The sequence below is a fragment of the Podarcis liolepis genome (assembly GCF_965112155.1).
Source record: "Podarcis liolepis genome assembly, chromosome: 7".
NCBI classification, from domain to species: domain Eukaryota; kingdom Metazoa; phylum Chordata; class Lepidosauria; order Squamata; family Lacertidae; genus Podarcis; species Podarcis liolepis.
The window spans coordinates 64,652,181-64,672,114 of NC_139561.1; the positions used below are offsets into that span (position 1 = coordinate 64,652,181).

Here is a 19,934-nt window from a genome sequence, read left to right on the forward strand (position 1 = left end):
CACTTTCTGCACTCCTCCCAGAGGTGGAAAGGGATTAATTTAACCTCTGGTTTGCTAGTAAAACTGAATTGCTGTGTTGTGAAATGATGGATGTCTAAAAAGTGTCACCAACACGAAAAGTTTGGAAAGCTCTGGTATAAAGAGTGTGACTTACGTTTCAGGAGACACTGTCTATGACCAAGTAATGGCACATGAATGTCACTTACACCTCAGTTGCTTACTGGCACTTGATATTTGTACCTTTAAGACTCATATTGCTGTTGGGGTTGTAAGATGTTTTGAACTGTTTTTTTATATTGTGTTTTAATGTTGTAACTTGCCCTGGGACCTTGGGATGAAGAGTGCGTAACTAATAACAATAACATTATTGATAAATGCTCTGGTGGTTAGGGCGTGGTGCTGATCATGCCAAGGTCGCAGGTTCGATCCCCACACGGGCTACCATCATATTTCTTCATTGCAAGGGGTTGGACTAGATTAGTTCAGTTTGTGCGGGGACACTCTATACTTTTTCTAGCTCTATTACTGAAGGGAGAGGGAAGGGTTGCTTTCTATATGCTTTCTATACCTTGTACCTTGTACCTAAGAAGGATCTTCTATATTTTCTGTCTAAGTCAATTTCTTAGCTAGAAATAATTTCACCTGCAAAAAGAAGGCCCCTCGAAGGAATGCAAGATAAGACAGAGGCTCGAAATAGCCAGAATAGCCTCGCTTTCTTACCTTAGGAATGCAAGATAAAAAGGACACATACGGGGAGACGGGAGGAGGAGACGGGAGGATGCAGGACGCTTAGAAAGACACTATAGGGAACAATAGGGAGGGCTGTTTAGAGGGCTATAGACATGCTAAAAATAAGTTGAAAACTTTCCAGTTGATTGGGGAGGAGGGAGAGAGCCCACTGAAGGTATAAGAAAATCTGCAGAGGGGTATTTTGGGGGCAGTCAGTTTTTCCAGAATTTATTCTGCTGGCTGTCTCCTGTGCACAGAAAATAAAACTGCTTTCCTCCAAAGAAGGATCTTTCCTGGAGTTTTCTTTTACTCTCTCTCTGGATCTGAGGACGCGGGCCAACGATTCCCTGGCATGGACTAGGCTCAGCCTACATCTTGGTTCCCTGACCGGGAATCTGCCCCACCTCAGAGGGCTGGAGAGAGCCAGGCTCGACCTGGTGGGCAGCTCGGATCGGTGATTGCAGGCTCCACGCGCGCACCTGCCAATTTGTGGGGGGAACCAGCCACACCGCTCCGGAGCAAGGACCCAGGTCGAGGGAGGAAAGAGGACGGCGCCGAGGGGACAGGTCCGCAGCGGAAAAGGTAAGCTCCACAGGGTATAGGTGGGAGCAAGCTCCACAAGGATAGGTGTGAGCAAAAAGAGAGCCTGATCAGCTCCGCCAGCAGGGTAGAAGAAGTGCCACTGGTTGTTGGTTTTGTGCCCAGAAAAAGCAGCAAAGGGTGCTGCTAGGGCCCCGGTCGAAGTCTAAGCGCTGCCGGTTATGGTTGGTTGTTGGTTTTGTGCCCAGAAGAAGCAGTAAAAAAGGTGCTCTTGGGCCCTGGTCGAAGTTGTGAAGCACTGCCGGTTGTGATTTTGGTTTTGGGGGGAAAAAAGGGGTTGGGGGAGGTGCATGGGTTTTTCTGAATGTGCGTGTGGGGACACTCCAGTGAATGTTTTGAGTGTGTGAGACGTTGAAAGCAACGTCTGGCCTGTGACTGAGTGAAAAAATAACGTTAGGAGGAGGGAGTGTCCCAGTATCCCAAGTGTCCAAGTGTTCCAGGGTCATGGAGAAAAAGCAGTAAAACAACTCCCATGACCCCCCTGCAATGCTTTCCTGAACAAATTTGCTGGAATTTGCTGCCAAGGAGTGTGGTGGAGTCTCCTACTTTGGAGGTCTTTAAGCAGAGGCTTGACAACCATATGTCAGGAGTGCTCTGATGGTGTTTCCTGCTTGGCAGGGGGTTGGACTCGATGACCCTTGTGGTCTCTTCCAACTCTATGATTCTATGATTCTATAAAATTGAAAAGATGCCACGAAGGGAGAAGATTGGGGATTTTAAAAACCTGATGAAAAAAATAGACTCCAACACTTATGTGGAGTTCCTGACCGTCTCCCATGGCTCAAGAAAAGTAGAACTGTGATTACCTGTGCTATGCCAAACTGTGCCCAGTATGGCAGCAAGTACAAGTTAAAAAGCCAGCAGTTTTGCCAGTCCCAGAAGAGAAGTCCCAGAAGAAAAGGAGGAAGGAATAATTAGCCCCCCTCCACCCTATGCAGCAACTGCACCAGGGCTAAATGAGGTTTCCCCTACCCAACCCCCAAGAAAAGAGACTGAGGGAGAAAAGAAAGAGAAGAGGAAAGTGAAGAAGAAGGTGGTATAGAGAATGAAGAATTCAGAAGGTGAAGTGGACAAGCAGTCCAAAAGAGTGTTTCAGTATGTAGAACCATGTGGCTTCTTGAGTTCTAGAAGCAGCACAATGCAAGGATGTGAACTGGCAGAAAGAAACAGAAGGGAAGGCTTTGAGAGCCGCATAGGACAGAACTGTTAAAAAAAAAAAAAAAAAAAAGGACAATTAAACCCGAGGGATCAAAGAACCCTGGGATTACAATACTGACCATTGAGAAAATCTGCAAGATAAATGCCCTCAGGGCAGCAGACAATACTAATAGTTGCAATTGAGGCAGCTAAAACTCCACTTTGATGGCCCCACTCCACTGAGTGTATGACCCCCTGGAGTCATCCGATGCCCAGGACCACAGACCTCCAAGCACCTTAAATCAGAATCCTTCTTTCGAAGAGGACCTGGCCAAAATAATTAGGGGTTTGTCTTCAAACAGCCAAAAAGCCAAAAATGCAATCTCAGAGTGAGCGAGGGTGTCCACGGGAGGGGCAGAGAATGCCTAGGGAAAAAGCCAGTGCGCCATCTGCAGGCAAGAGGGTCACTGGAAAATGGAATGCCCAAAGGCCCCACGCCCGACACACCCCACTCCCCACAGGATGGGAACAATAACCAAAGTTCCGATGCCTATGTACCCAGCCATGAGCCTCAGCGCTACAGCCACAAGCCCAGCTCTGAACTCCAGAAAAAATCAAGGCAGAGGGCAAGAACAGGGATCTGTGCAGGGATACCCCATGGCCTGAACCCCACCTCTCCAGTCCTGAGAGACGAAAAAAAAAAAAAAAAAACTTACTAGGATAAACCAGGCCCAACAAACGCAGGTTCCCAGAAGCTGCCTGGCCCTGGTCCAACAATGGTTGCTCGGCACACAGAATGAGGTTTCTGAAAATGATTTGCTCAAAGACTGTTGCAGAAGCAAGTGAACTAACTGTTTCTCATTCATGCAAGTAACAGGACATCAGCTTTTTTTTTTTTTTTTTTTCTCCTTGTGCCAGGCGCTTGGAGGCAGCTTCAGAGCGTTATCTCTTGGCAGCTATTCCAAGAAGGACACTGCTGCATTCAGCCAACTACCCTGAACCTCACACTTTCTGGATTTACAGTTCAGCCACATAAACCCAGAAGGCCAAGAGTTAACCACCCCCCTGCCCCAAAGTACTAACCTGGAAAAGTGACTTTCTTAAAAAGCAAGTGAATACTTTTTGTAAACTTTGTCAAGTTTTTCTTTTAAGGTGCAATTTTACTCTGAAAGGAGCTGCGGCATAGGAATTGATACTTTGAGGAATTTGAAACTTTGCCAGAAAGCAAGGAGTGCATTGCTCTTTCTACAGACACTGGCAAATGAACTGAAATTTGCAACATGGCTTAGAGTTCTGAAGCCCGAACACACATGAGAATGCAAGGAACAGAGGAGGCCCCTGAAGCCTACTTAAAGAGGCTGAAGGAAGCCTACCACCAGTATATCCCTGTGGACCCAGATGAGGCTGCCAATGCCCCTATCATAAAAACTGCCTTTGTAGCCCAAGCGGCGCCCGATATCCACCAAAAAAATTGAAGGTTTTTTTTTTTTTTTATGGGCCACACCCTTGAATGGATGCTGGAATTAGCCCAGACCATTTATAATTAGAGGGAAAAAGAGACCCAGAAGAAAAAGAAGAAGTACCAGGCAAAGAAGTTGATGGCCCTGAAGACGGGAAGTCCACCGTTAGGAGAAGAAGAGGAGGGCGAGGCCACTTAGGAAAGAATCAGTGTGCCATCTGCCGAAAGGCACCTATTTCTTCCCCCAGGCTAAAATGAGGAAATGTCAGATGCTACTACATCCGCGTTAGAAATTCCAAGTCACCACAGCCCTCAACCCAGCTACCCTATTACCGGTAGGAGAAGGTGAGGAGCCCACACATGACTGCATTGAAGTAATGGACGAAGTATATTCCAGCAGGCCTGATCTCAAAGACGAGGCAAACGAGGCTGGGCAGCGGAAGGCAGGCTATGCAGTGGTAGCCCTGGAAGACCAGGTGATCGAAGCAAAGTCACTCCCACCTGGAACATCGGCCCAGCTGGCAGAGCTAACTGCGCTTACCAGAGCCCTGAGCCTGGCAAAGGGACAGAAGATAAACATTTATACAGATTCTAAGTATGCATTCCTGACTTTACATGCCCATGGAGCCTTATGGAAAGAAAGAGGTTTGCTTACCTCCAGAGGAAACCAGGTGACCCACCCACGAGCTTTATTGAACCTTCTGGATGCTGTATGGGAACCCGAGGCAGTGGCAGTTGTCCATTGTTATGGACACAAAATTGGACCAGGGGAAGTGGCCAGAGGAAGCCGATTGGCAGACAGAGTAGCCAAGGAAGCAGCCCGAGAACTGGCCCCAGCCCCGATCATTGGAGCACTAATCCCAGAAGAGATTTTAAGCACCGTTGACAAGCCGGCCTACACAAAGCAGGAAAGGGACACTGCAGATGCCCAGGAGTTGACATTGTCCAAAGAAGGATGGTACCTCACCCCTGATGACAGGATATGGATTCCAGAGTCCCTGCCCCGGCAGATAACTCAGAGATACCATGAGTCAACCCACATGGGGCCAGATGCCACAACCAAGCAGCTGAAGAAGTATGTCTATATAGCCAACCTTTATCAACTGGCAGCCCAGATTTCCAGGAAATGCCTGCTATGCCAAAAGAATAATCCCAGAACTCACTCCAGACGATGTGGAACCACGTTACACCCTTGATGAACAGCAGTGGACCAGCCAAGAAGGAGCAACGCTCCAGGAAGGACCAGACAGCCGTGTTTTTGTGCCCCAACATCTGGCCAGCACAATTGTAAAGAATTACCACGAGTCCACCCATTTGGGAGGCCCAGCTGCTAAAGCACACCTTGGGAGAATATTCTATATCCCAAAATGTGCCCTATGCGCCAACCAAGAGACTGAGAACTATCACCCTTTGAACTTCTATATGGCAGGCCAACCCCTTTCGTCCGAGACATCCCCGCCAGTTTGGGGCAGATGGGAGATCACATCACCCAAGAACAAGTGCAATCCCTCTGTTTGTTGTGTGTGTTTGCTTCCTTTCCAGGTGTTCCCTCGAGCGTACGCCTGCAGTCCCGCGGCAGTCTCGCTGAGCCGGTTCACCAGTTCCTCTGGGTGACAGCGTCTGGCGACCCCCTCATCCCCAACTGCGGTGAAAGTAGTCGAGGTGATCCCCTGGGTACATCACACGCATCTAAAGAAGGGTGTCTGGACTTGCAAGAGAAATCCTGCTGACCCTCTCAAGTTGATCATCACCTTGTGTCTGACGCTACCAGGGAAAAAGCGTTAGGCCACGGGCAACGAGATCCTGCGACTAATCATCACATGGACAGTTACAAAGACTTTCTCTTTTCTCTCTTATTTTCTTTATTGACTTGCTCTATGTCTTATTGCCCTGACCCTACCGAACCATACCAACCCTATTGGCCTGCTGACCTCTGCTACGACTGGTTCGTTTTGCCGGTGGTAAGAGATGGCGTGCTCTTTGGCTATTGGAAACTGGGGTTTGATGAGATTGCCGTATTGAGACACCCCACTGCCCCGTTGTGGCTCCTCCCCCACACCACTGTCCAGCACGCGTGGATAGTGCTCATACGGGAAGTTGCAGAGACGATCGAAATCTATCAAGTTCTGGACCGCTCTTGCTGTTGTGGGAGGGTAGTCAACTGTTATCTGGGAGGTAGAGCACTGTACCAACCTCATTTGATAGACCAGGTCCTATTCTTAATCCAGGTGATAGATGGGACGGAACCTATCTTAATGCAAGTATTGCAGGGGTGGGAGCCTTAACCAGGTGTGCATTGAAATTGCTAAACAAGTGCCAGTAAGAATTGCCACCCCAGGATTTCAGCTTCCATTTGCTCTGGTCACTAGGGAGGCAGCACGAGAGTTCAATCCACCCAACAGGGTTAGTAGAAAAATTGACCCACATAGTGGGAGCATCAGCTCACCGGTAGGCTCTCACCCTTGAGGAAGTTCACCACAATGTTAAATCTCTCCAATTGTTGGCTGTGTATGCACATACCACCTTATGCTAAACGGCCAGGTTTGATGCTACATAGAATTCCCATTGGTAACATCTTCAACATAGAGAGGAGTTTGTGCATTAGTTCATTACCACATGGAAACAATGATAGCTGAAAACCCGCTAAAAACTACAGAAGGTGTTCCATGGAATTGGTTATATTCTTGGTTTCCCGATGGTGGATGGATGGGGAGAATATTTACTATGGTGATAGGCCCAATAATGCTTCTATTGCTTTTCTGCTTCTGTATGCCCTGCTTGATGCAATGTATGCAAAATATGATGGAGAACATGATGTCTCGCATGATGGGACCTCGCGTGCTTGCTTTCATAAGAGATTATAGACCCCTACCCCAGAACGAACCTAAGTATTAGGTTGTTCATAAGAAGAGGAGGGAGTGAAGGGAGAGGGAAGGGTTGCTTTCTATATGCTTTCTATACCTTGTACCTTGTACCTAAGAAGGATCTTCTATATTTTCTGTCTAAGTCAATTTCTTAGCTAGAAATAATTTCACCTGCAAAAAGAAGGCCCCTCGAAGGAATGCAAGATAAGACAGAGGCTCGAAATAGCCAGAATAGCCTCGCTTTCTTACCTTAGGAATGCAAGATAAAAAGGACACATACGGGGAGACGGGAGGAGGAGACGGGAGGATGCAGGACGCTTAGAAAGACACTATAGGGAACAATAGGGAGGGCTGTTTAGAGGGCTATAGACATGCTAAAAATAAGTTGAAAACTTTCCAGTTGATTGGGGAGGAGGGAGAGAGCCCACTGAAGGTATAAGAAAATCTGCAGAGGGGTATTTTGGGGGCAGTCAGTTTTTCCAGAATTTATTCTGCTGGCTGTCTCCTGTGCACAGAAAATAAAACTGCTTTCCTCCAAAGAAGGATCTTTCCTGGAGTTTTCTTTTACTCTCTCTCTGGATCTGAGGACGCGGGCCAACGATTCCCTGGCATGGACTAGGCTCAGCCTACATTACAAAACGGGCACCGTGTTTCAAGAGATGCGGGAGGAACCAAGGGAGGCCGGCCTCATCTCTCACAGGGCCGGGAGATGCCTTTGAAGGCGGCAGTGCGCATGCTCTGCCATTGTTGACATCCGGGTTCTTTCCCTCTGCTCAGTGCGTGTGGCTGCGTCTTTGCTGCTATCGCTGCGGGGAACGGGGCGTGCGGGGGGCGTCGCCACGCGCTCGGCCATGTCTCACGGGCACAGTCACGGCGGGGGCAGCTGTTGCCATAGCGACGACCACGAAGAGCCTCCCGAGCGGCGCGGCCAGGCCTGGGGCCTTTACCTGCGCATCGACCGCGAGCGCCTGGAGTGCCTGAACGAGCGGAGGGAAGGCAGCGGGGCTCTTGTCTTCCGCGCCTGGGAAGACCGCGGGGACCGCCAGAAGGTCTGCCCTCCTTTTTTTGTCTCGCCTCGCGGAGGTGTTGTGGGGAGGAGGAGCTTGTGGACGTTTCGGTGCTGCTGAGCTGCAATTCCTACCAGGCCTCGCCATGGGCTGTGCCAGGGAGTTGTAGCTCGACAACACCTGGAGGGCGTTGGTGCAATGCACCAGCACAGGTTGCAACACTAGACCCCGTGTTGCTGAAGTACAACTCCTGACATCCCTGCATGGGAGCATCCAGGATTTATTTTTGGGGGAGGGGCAGGCTTTAGGTTAGGGGGTCAGAATCGAGTTGTCTTCGACGCAATTGTTCAGTTAGTTAATATTTATTTATTTATTTACTTGATGGGGGACACCTGCTCCTCCCCCTGGCTGTACCCATGTATCCCTATCATTGGCCATCTGGCTGAGTCTGATGAGAGTTGGAGTCCAGCAACATCTGGAGGGCCACAGGGCTCCCCATACCTGGCGTAGATATCGACCCAGCGAAGGTGCTGGTTACAGGGAGGGGCAGAGTGAGGAGTTGTCTTCGACGCAATTGTTCAGTTAGTTAATTTTATTTATTTATTTACTTGATGGGGGGACACCTGCTCCTCCCCCTGGCTGTACCCATGTATCCCTATCATTGGCCATCTGGCTGAGTCTGATGAGAGTTGGAGTCCAGCAACATCTGGAGGGCCACAGGGCTCCCCATACCTGGCGTAGATATCGACCCAGCGAAGGTGCTGGTTACAGGGAGGGGCAGAGTGAGGCTCAAGGGTGTGTGTCAAACGCCCAGGCACTCACCCGCCCATTCATTGTTATTGGATGCATGTGGTAACTGTCCAGAAAGGTATTTTTCCACGTACAAATTATGAAGTGGAAACTTTAAAAAAATCCTAAGCATTTTCCAGAGAGGTAACGGTGTTTATTCTGTTGCCGTACAAACAAGGCTTATCTATTTAAGATATTTGTAAGCTGCCTCTTAGGTAAGCTAGCTGAAGGTGGCTTCTTAACAGTATAAATTGAAAACTGGCATGCTTAGAAAACAAAAACTAGAGTTTTACCCGGAAAACATATGGGAAAAAGTTGCAGCACTCAGGGCTTTGTAGTTTAGAGAACAGGCGAGTGTGAGGTGACATGATAGAAATTTATAAAATTATGCATCTCATTCAGGAAGTGGATAGGGGGGAAAACCATTTTCTTCTCTCAAAGTATTAGAACTCATGGACACCGAGTGAAGTTGAATGTTGGAAGATTCAGGACAAAGAAAGTACTTTTTCATGCAACACACAGTTAATCTCCAGAACTCGCTCCCACAGGATGTGGTGATGGCCACCAACTTGGATGGCTTTAAAAGAGGATGGGACAAATTTATGGAGATAAGGCTATCAATAGCTACTAACCATGATGGCTATGCTCTGCCTCCATGGTGATGCTTCTGTATACCAGTTTCTGGAAACTGCAGGAAGGGAGAGTGCTTTTGTTCTCGGGTCCTACTTGAGGGTTTCCCACAGGCATCTGGTTCTCTTCTGTGAGAACAGGATGCTGGACTACATGGGTTATGGGCCTGATCCAGCAGCTCTTCTTATGAGGGCTCACAAATTTAATATGGCAAATAAGATTGACGGGAGTCTGCATGCTTACTATGAAAGTTAACTCCATCAATATAAATATAAATTACTTCAGAAGGCATACAGTATATTTAGGATGGGAACAGTAATGTGAAGCATGATGCTATTTTCCCATTAGAACTTGAACATATGAGACAAAGTGTTGAGGATTTCCAGTGTACCTTTCAGGTCAGAGAGAGATAAGACAGCCCTACTTTTAGAAGCAAAAACTTACTGGTTTCCAGTACTGTCTGTCAATGTACGTAATACATTGACTGTGAAGGGACAGGTCTTGTTACACCACCTGGTCCAGTCAGTTTGTGTATTGACTGGAAAGGGTCAGAGAGGTGGCTGTGCCATCTGGCACTATTGCTTATGTCTCCTGATAGATTCCCAGTGCACACTATGTTATAGGACTGTTTTATAGGTAGTTAAGTTGTACTTGCCTGTATTGGATTTAAAGTGCAAAGAGGTTTGAAAGAAGACAGACTTAGATTTGTATGTGTTTGCCTAGATGTCCAGAATTCTGTGCCTAGAAAATTACTGCATTCTGCAACTGAGATGAATTAAGGCAAATTATATATTTTCTGTCTGTGCACTTAAAATTCAGGTTTTGAAGTCACATAGAATTATCTGGGCAAGAATGGTATGGGCATAGAGAACAGGGTTAGACTGACAGCAGGTGTAGTCTGTGAGTTCTGGGAGGCATAAGAGATGGCCTCATACCCAGGCTTCGAAATAGCCACCTGCTTGGGGTGGATCATGATTGCCTCCAGGAAATCCAAGAGAGTGGTCTTGCAGAGTGGAAGCAGATTCCTCCTCAATTTTTCAAACAGAAAATGAATAAGTAGCATAACTTTGTGTAGGTTGCTGAAATGTGCGGGCTGATGTAACATATGTGCATTTATTTGCAAGGCTTTCTTTCAGTTTATGTTGCTACTGTCCGGCTTACATGCATCCAGACTTTTCTTCTTAGCTGTGATGGCTAGGAACTTGTTCTTTAAAAATTCCAACCTAAAAGTAGCCTTTGGTGTTCTCAAGGTGCCATGCAGGACAACATTTTTATCCACTGGATATAAAAATGCCCGGCTTGCATGCATCCAGACTTTTCTTCTTAGCTGTGATGGCTAGGAACTTGTTCTTTAAAAATTACAACTTAAAAGTAGCCTCTGGTGTTCTCAAGGTGCCATGCAGGACAACATTTTTATTCACTGGATATAAATTTCCTTATATTAAATGGAGTTTTATGTTTCTTCTAGTTTGTAGAAAGCGATGATGATGAAGAGCTTTTGTTTAATATTCCGTAAGTACCTATTTTGCATGACTGCATGATTTATTGACATTCACGTCTCTCCATGTTCAGTGCTGTTTTTTCCTCACTCTTGAAATGTAACTTGAAATGCAGAGCATCTGGTTGGCAGTCAAGCTGTAAGAGGTAATTTTGGAAGATGGCTACTATAATTTTATTTTTGTTTCTACCTGATTTTCAGGAAAGACTGACTCTCAAAGCAGGTTGCAATTAAAAATCCACAAAAAGAGTGATATGTTAGGGATATGTGAAGTGTTTATGGCACTCTCCAGCAGCTGATGCCATAATAGACATTTCAGAGGGGGGTGCAGAAGGAGCTGTGGGTAGACTGGGTGGCAGTATGACTGGTGGTAAAGATGGTAACCCACAGCAGCAGTCTTTCCAATGTTCTGAAGAGTCATCGGACAATGTTGAAGGTGTGACATTCTTACTGCAAGATTTTAATCATATGAGTACAGATTTTGTTACACTTTAGTACACCACCTAGGAATCTTTTTGTTAAAAAATGCTTTAAATCTACTGTACTTGGAAAACCAGCAATCTGTCTCTTGTTGCAGTTTTACCGGCAATGTGAAACTAAAAGGGATAATTGTGATGGGAGACAATGATGACACACACCCATCAGAAATGAGACTGTAAGTGGGGCTGAAGGGGAAATATTTTGTGGGGGAACTGTTGTGCTGTGCAAATGCCTAATCCTACCAAGACAATAACTGAGTGGTTATTCTTATTTTTTTTTGCTTTAGCTCTTCTATTATTCTAGTCAATACTGGCCACTGTGTAGCTTGCAGTAAACGGTTAAGTTCAGTAAATTTGAAATTGCCCATGCCCAAATTCTGTGCCCGAAGAACTTTCTTTCTTTACTCTCATAACTTCCAGGTCATCATGTAGCAGTGACAGCAGAAGCTACAATTGGCAGAATTTGTCAAGATCTGGCTTCTATACTAACACATGCTCCTCCCTTGCTTTCCTGCCACTGCTGAATGGTCCATGTGCCCCAGTCCTACGTAGGAGAAAGTAGGAGAGTGCCTCCCATTCTTCAGCTCCTTCTTTCCTCAGGTGTCTGCTTTGTCCCATTTCCTTCTAACCATCTTGCCATTGGCTAGCCTTCCTTCCACTCCCACCTCATCTTGGTAGCACATAGTGTACTTAAGGTTTCCCTCTTTGCACCTTTGTCCCCTCTGAACAAAATACAGGATGCTAGTTCTTAGGTGGAGCCCATAAAAATAGAGCCATACAAATAGAAGCTTATGATATGACCTGTGGGACCCCTAGAAATCATACATAGATCCCTCACATTCATCAGGAAGAGTACACGTTTTTACACTCCTGTGTGCAACTGTGAAGACCGAAACTGTAGAATCATGAGAGCCATCTTTAGTGCTGCAGTGGGATATTGTTGCTTTGGCTGTGTGCTCTAGGCAAATTGGCATTTGGCTTTGCTGTCATGGCATTTGCAGGTTGGTGCCCTTAGCAGTTGGGTGCAGGAGCTTCGCAAGTAGCTTGCCATTCTGTCATCTGTGGTGGTTTGAGAGCAGAGTCGCAAAGGAACAGGAAGTTGGTGAATTGGGGATGTGGCTGAAGATTCATAAATTGCTAACATTTATTAAATCAATATTTCCCCTAGGTAGCAATGTTGGTACTACTGATCTACCAGCCCAGTTACTCAGAGATCCATGAGTTGTAGTTCCTTTCTTTTTCAATAGGAGGAGCAGTTTCCTTTTCTAAGCAGTACATTAGGGCTATACTGTAGTCTTCAACTATTTCAGACCTGGGACTCACCTTCAACTCAATATGCATTTGGGGACGTATCTCTTAATTTTTTTTACTACATACAGGTAACTCGCACTATCATAGCTTTGCGTGGGTGGGTAAGGGAAATAATTAAGTAAATGGAGAGCGTAGGAAACCCACTCTCCATTTATTTATTCCCCCCACCTGTGCAAAGCTGCAATTGTGGGCTTACCATGCTTTGGGTAAGCAGTGCAAGGGCCCTGGAAGCATCCCAGAGGCCTTTCACCTCCTTCCCAGAGCCAGATAAGTGAGGCACTGGGCTTTGGGAATGAGGCATGAGGGCTCTGGCAGGGTCCTAGAGTCCTCCCACCTCCTTCCCAAAGGTGGGCAAGTAGCGCTGGAGCTTGCAGGGGGGCTGACTCTGGGGGTTCATGACTAAATTTTTTTTTGTGTATATGCATGGACCCCTGGAACCTAGCCCTGATATAAGATGAAAGTTCCCTGTACTTTCAGGGTAGTATTTCGGCTGTTGTGACCTACCTTAGATCTGTCTGTGACCCAGCAGTGGATCCCAACCCACCAGTGGAGGACCAGTGGAATGGAGCAGGGTAACCATTGTAGTGCCCTCCAGATGTTGACAAACTACAGTTTCCATCATGCCTGATTTTTGGCCATGCTGGTTGTGGCTAATGGGAGTTGTAGCTCAAAAACATATGCAGCTCCAAAACACACTATTGGACTGCCTTTGCAATAGATAGACTTAGAGCATGTCAATCAATCAATCTTTATTACCGTCCAGAGACCCAACAAATCATTACAAATCAATACACAATTCATACTTAGACCATGTCTTAAGCCAGCCTTCTCCAACCTGGTTCCTTCCTGGTGGTGGTGGGTTACAGATCTTGCCCCCTTGACCTTTGGCCGTGGTGCATGGGAATGATGGCCATAGCAGTCCCAAACAGTTGGAGGGCACCAGGATGTGAAAAATAACTTGTTTTTGTCTTCTGATTTCTCCGTTTGTGTGGTGCTCCTAGCAGTTGGGCTATGTTTCGCAGTACAAAGCCAAATTACTACAGTGGTTGGGATATGTAAGCAAACTTTGAATTTGTGCAGGATGACCTTTGCTGTTGTCTTGTATTTATTTCAGCTTTAAGAACATTCCTCACATGTCTTTTGGTGATACTGCCAGAGAACCAGATCAGATGTTCAGCCTGAATCGTGACGTTACTGGAGAACTGGAATATCCTACAAAGTGAGTCATTGCTCAGCTCTCACGGGGGATGTGCAGAACTCCCTTGTTTTGAAACTGGAAACAAATATTCAACCTGTGCCTCAACACCATCTCTCTTATAGTTCTCCATGTACCAAATGTCAGGACCTTCTCTTTTGAACTATAATCTGTCGTGTTCTTGAGCATAAGGAGCCATGGCAGTTAAATTGGTTAATATTTCTACTGTGCAGACACGCTTGGTGTAAGAAACGGAACATAAAGAGAAGGGCAACTGTTTTATTTCCAGACTGATTCCTAATTATATTTTATTTTCTGGTATAGCTCACAAACAGCATTTTTGCCACTGCTGTCAAAAATGTGGTATGGTGCTTAATTGCTGCTCCTGAAGCGTATGTGTTGGGTGGGAACTAAGCACCACAGCTGGATACATGCAAATTAATAAAGAAGTCAAAGAAGGGAAGTTAACTTGATACCTAGACTGTAGAGAAGCTTTTTCCTTACCCAGCTTCTTCTTGAGCTTTCTTCTGCAATTGAGGATTAGAGAGTCTTTTGTGACTGGAGAAGACTTGAAATGTAGCAAAAGCTATCCATCATGGGGCTTTGGCCTCCTGTTTGTGTGACACCCATTAACTGTCATCATTTGCTCCCATTTCTTTTTGTGATATTATAATTAGTTATTATTGATGTGATATTTGTCATTACAACAGAACAAAGGTGATACGTATCATTTTCTGGAACAAAAAACCACAGGAAATTTAAGGGTGTGGAAAGTTGCAGCCCTGGTTTTGAAGTAATTCAATTTCTGAATTAACTTCCCAAGGTGACATAAACCCCCATGTGCCCCAAAAGAGGAAAGGCAGGAAGAAGAATATAGTAGGTTGGTTGTGTTGCTGAACAGACAAAACTGGAATTTCAGAGAGTTGGAAGCCCTCTAAATGGGGCGGGGGGTACTATGACGCATAAATAGGCACAACGGTCTCTAAATGTGATCGGTAGTGTAGTCACTGAAAAATCCCAACGATCAAGAAGTGAATTGAGTGGCTTTAAGGGGCAGAATCTGATAGAGGAGTATTTCAGTAAGGGATCAGGCATTGGTAGGTCTCTCCCAGAAAAGAGAGATAGCACCAGTGACAAGTGTGCCCTGATTGGTTTGCTGAAACAGCCAAAAATGCTCTAACTGCTGCTGCAATCCAGGAAGTTAAGGTGATCCCTTTCTCCCTTCAGGCTTTGCCAGTTCCTGAGCTTGTGTCTCAGTCTGGAGTTGGTAGAGACATTGACCCCCAAAAACTGTTTTTCTATCCCTATGTGATTATTACTCCAGAGACCAGAATGCAATCTCTTGCGTGTGTGTAATGAGAATTGTATATTCAGAACACCAAATTTCTTTTTTGTTTCAGAATTGCTCGCTTCTCGAATGTTTATCATCTGTCCATCCACATCTCCAAGAACTTTGGTGCTGAGACAACGAAGATCTTTTACATAGGCCTGAGGGGAGAATGGACAGAAGTAAGGGGCCAAGATGACAAATGGAAAAAGTGTGCAGTTATTGAGGAAAGAGGGCCATGCAGAGCTTCTTAAATTTGTATAAATTATCAATAGAGATAGAAAAACAAGACAGCCCTAGCCCACGTGCTTCTAGATCAGTACACAATAAAAAAGGAAAAAGAGATGTGGGGTGGGGGGCAGGGAAGGGAAGGGAAGGGAAGCAAACAAAGATAGATCTTGTGCCAGCAGGAAGGCCACCAAGGATACTGTTACTTATTTATAAAATTTCTATACCGTCCTTCATCACTGGAGAGTTTATAATAGCAGGAGACAAGTCAAATTACATACAATTCTGTATGTAATTCTGTCTGGGCAGAGGCTCCAGGGTGGGTGCAAAATCAATGTGACAACCTTGGATGTTGTATATTTGAATGACTCCTAGCTGTTGTCTGCTGTTGTTAGTGGCTAGTGGAAAAGAGCATATGAAAGTCTGTGCTTAAGGTACATCCATAGTAAAACATTAACAAGGTTTAAATGCAACTATTGCATTCTAGTAGGTGCCCACCACTTATGGTTCTTAGTGCTATTTGCTGTGGTAATGATGAGGAGTATGACATATACCCAAGCCATGCAGATGAGTCCACAAACGCTGCTATCCCGTTGAGCTTGCTTGACTTCCTGAAGGTTACTTGTTACTTTTAGCACGTTGTATAAGGGAGCCACCCTTCTGTTAAAAAAAAAGAAGCAGCTTTCCTGCCTTGTCACATCTTGATGCATCTTATGTCTCACAGATGACTCAATGAGTGGCTGTTTGCAGAGATGCCACTTTTATATACCTGCCACTTGATTGCTACAAATCTGGCCCCAGGCTCTCTGTGCAGGATGTGTTTCAGTTATGTGGATGATCTGTCGTAGGATCTAAAGCAGAGATTCCTTAGATGGGCAGCTTGTCTTCAATCCCACCTGTTGCTCCAAATTAGGGTATGATTGTAAACAAAGCAGTTGTAGCTATTTTGCTGGTTTTCCCTAGTGCAGAGCTCTGCCAGGTTAAAGCAGCCACTGACTTGTCTTGACAATCCTGCCATTTTTCACTGCACACAGCATACCTGAATGATAAGGCATGCTAGACTTTGAGGGGACAAGACATGAAAAGAGTCATCACTGCATCCCCAAAGGGGTAGGTTAGCATCATCTTAAAACTCATCAAAGCATGCACAGGTTACTCAAGGAATCTTTGCGTAGTGAGTATTCTAGGGAAAACATATGGTGGAAGAGAAGGTCCTGCTAAATGGAAATTGTATCAAAGGACTGCTCTGGCTTTCGCCAATTCTCAACTTTACTGTGTTGCATCTTAGCAAGTCTTTTGTCTTTCCTGTACAGCCTCATCGACATGAAGTGACCATCTGCAACTACGAAGCAGCAGCGAACCCAGCTGACCACAAAATTGATCAGTTCACACCGGAGACGCATTTCATTTCCTAAGTGGTTTGTGCACCACCAGACTGCTGTGGAGGCTTGGAAGACTGTCAAACACTTGAGGCTATAAGGAGCATTGTAGTGTTCATTCTTTTGTGGGTGTGGCTGCTTTGGTAAAGCAGGGCACTAAATGCTGGCAATTAGGTACCAATTATTATACCATTGCTAAGGACAATCATGGCTTGAGATCTTACAAATATTGAAGGAGTAGGTTTTGGAAATATTGGCCTTTGCCTGCCTGTAACATGGTTGTCTCAACTATGTTGTATCTGTCAGGGCAGAAGTTGTTTTTTTCAGTCAGTGATCTTCCTGTTCAGTTGCTGCTTCTGCTGGCAATACATAAAGGTGTGAGGCTGGTGGAAGACTTGGTCTGGGAGTGTTGTATATCATCTGAGATTCTGTTCTGCCTCTTGAATGTACTTTATACAGGGGGATAAGTTATTGGTGTTCTAGATGAGCTCTTGGCTAATTTCAAAAGTTAATGTGACTTGTACATGGCAGTATTCATTTGGTTGTGCTCCAGAGAGTGCACCAAAGTACTGCATGCTTCTCCATGAATATCATCCAGTAAGCTGCTTGCCAAAATGCAACAGTTTCAACTGTGCATCTAAAACCTGAAGAGGGGTGTCTCTCTCCTGGGCTTAACTTTCTAACCAATGTGGCTTAATTTTTTCTAATAAACATGGCAAAGAACGTGTATGTCCCTTGCTTATATCATTATTTTTTTTTACTCTCCAAGCAGGAAATCTGCCCTTAGTGCCTGACACAATTGACTGGTACAAAATAAATGTGGAGGAGTACAAAGAGCACAAGAAGAGCCCTGCTGGATCAGATTAAAGGCCTAGCTAGTCCAGTTTTTGGTTCTCACAGTGGCCAACCAGATGCCTCTTGGAAGTCCACAAGCAGGGCAATGGGGAAATAAAATAGTACGGAAGGGTGAGATTTATGGACCGCTGTCAGCATTAGAGTTTTGTTGACAACAGTAGATTTTTAAAAAATCTTTCCCCCCCTGCAATGCAGGAATCTCAGCTAAAGCATCCATGACAGATGGCCATCCAGCCTCTGCTTAAAAACCTCCCTATCATCACAACATTTATATTCCACCTTTCTTTCAAGGAGCTCGAGGTGGTGTATGTGGTTTTCCCTCTCTCCAGTAAGCTAGGCCAAGAGAAAATGTTTAGTTCAGTGATCTTCATGGATGATTGGGAATTTGAACCCTGATCTCCTTAGTCCTAGTCCAACATGCTAGTAGCCAGTTCTTAACTAAGGCTCAGCCTTAAACCCTTATAACAGATTATTCTCCATTGAGCAGCAGGACTAAAGAGCACAATCCTGTGCATGTTTCCTGGCAAATGTTACTTTACATGTGCCAAAGTAATAAACCCTTTGTTGCCGCTGGGTATAAACAACAGCCAATCCAGCTTCCTGTACATTTTCAAAATATGTGTGCATTCAGTGTCCACTTTATAGGCTAAAGATGTCAGCCCTTTTCCTATTACACCTTAACATTTGATGAAGGGAGGGAAGAGGAGTATTTGTTTCATTGGTAGTGGTGGTTGTGAGCAAGTCCATTTGTTGGCATCCGTCTCAAGACAATGGAATGTGCCTCTGAGAGTAAAGTCAGACCATGGGACGCAAGCCTGCACAGTGTGTATGAAGGTCCTGGGATGCCAAGACAACAAGAACTCGCTTTTGGTCTCACCGATGTGGTCCAACGGAAAGCAGAGCAGTACGTTTGGCACCAGCTTGGCTGCAGGAGATGCTGGAAGGGAAGGACGTGTACAAGGCACTATCCTGCCACCTTAGGGACTCCACTCTGGATTTTTGTAGGGTTAATCCTTAGCCTTTTCTTCTCCCGAAGATATACTGCAAGGTAACAGAGGTTTAGGATCAGTGTTTTCCTTCTAGATGGGCTACCTTCCCAGGTTAATGAACCCCATCTACCCCTCACTTTCCTGCGCATGTAGAAAGTGTCCTATTGTCCATTGGACCCACTTTTGACCTCATCCGCTCAATCCACTGTAGCCTGTCTTCACATGCAGAGGAAGTCCTTAACAAGGGTTTGAGACCCATGGGCTACCCTCACCTGGTTTAGCCAGCCAGTGGAAGCAGTTCCCAGGGTGCGGCCACTGTTGCATGCTGACAGCTTCTAGCAGCTATGAGAGCTAAGTGCAGGGTGGGGACCAAAGGTGGACAAACGACCCACTACCAATTAGCCTTTTTCATCTCAGCACATAGATGAAAATAAGTAATCTTGTTACTGTTGAACAATTGTGTCAGAAGTCCTTGCCGATTCCCCATCCCCTCTCCTCTTCTTCCTAAATGTTTAAACCAATTCATAAACCAAGAACTTATAAATTGACCACTAATAATGAAACACGTTGTATATATTTTTCCACATTTATTATGCTATTTTTGTGATATACAAATGACATGAGAAAACTTGGTATACTTGTTTGTATAACATTCTTGTTTATAAAACCCAATTAAAAGAAGAAGTCATTGCCGATCTACGGTTGTACCAGCAGATCCTAATCTATCTTTCACGGGCATACCCATTGCGAATAGGTGTGGGATGTTAAATTCACAGGAAAGGATCGCCCTCTAACCTGGTATGCTCAGTATGGTCACCTGGTCAGACTTTCAAAATCAAGTCAGGCAAAATTTATCCTGCTAACTCGATACAGTTAGCAGGCACGTGCTACCATTAAGTACAGTATGTGTGACGTTATTATGACTAACGGCTGATACCAAGAGCGCAAAAATAATTAGCAATGCCAACGCTGCTGTTCACCATAATAATTATGAATTGGCCATGGCATCAAATGCTATAATCCCCATTACCAAGACCCACCCAAAAAAAAGAGCTTCTATTTCAAATACAGTGGTACCTCGGGTTAAGTACTTAATTCGTTCCGGAGGTCCGTTCTTAACCTGAAACTGTTCTTAACCTGAAGCACCACTTTAGCTAATGGGGCCTCCTGCTGCTGCTGCGCCGCTGGAGCACGATTTCTGTTCTCATCCTGAAGCAAAGTTCTTAACCCGAGGTACTATTTCTGGGTTAGCAGAGTCTGTAACCTGAAGCGTATGTAACCCGAGGTACCACTGTAATAACAGCAAAAAGCCATATGAAAATACCGAGCCATTTAATTTATGACACCGGCACGAAGAACACCGCGGGTCGTTACTTCAGCCAACCAAGATGGCCGCGCCCCTCGAGGCTCCTCTTCCGGACTCAGTTCTTTCCAGCGGGATAGAGCGGCGCGCGACAC

The 19,934-nt window shown here is 45.5% G+C and overlaps 1 protein-coding gene and 1 long non-coding RNA gene across 2 annotated transcripts; one reads left to right on the forward strand and one right to left on the reverse strand.

Annotated features, from left to right (window-relative positions):
- The first annotated feature begins 7,511 nt into the window (after positions 1–7,511).
- PITHD1 (PITH domain containing 1) lies at positions 7,512–17,361 on the forward strand. Its single transcript, XM_083511885.1, has 6 exons — positions 7,512–7,838; positions 10,684–10,727; positions 11,291–11,368; positions 13,618–13,722; positions 15,099–15,207; positions 16,567–17,361. Exons 1-6 carry the CDS (start codon positions 7,641–7,643, stop codon positions 16,666–16,668), a joined length of 636 nt encoding a protein of 211 aa, XP_083368011.1. The 5' UTR covers positions 7,512–7,640; the 3' UTR covers positions 16,669–17,361.
- LOC310710788 lies at positions 17,069–19,830 on the reverse strand. The gene is made up of 2 exons (XR_014528248.1): positions 19,554–19,830; positions 17,069–18,528 (listed from the first exon to the last, which is right to left on the reverse strand). It is a non-coding gene; the product is annotated as an uncharacterized lncRNA (long non-coding RNA).
- Positions 19,831–19,934: the final 104 nt, after the last annotated feature.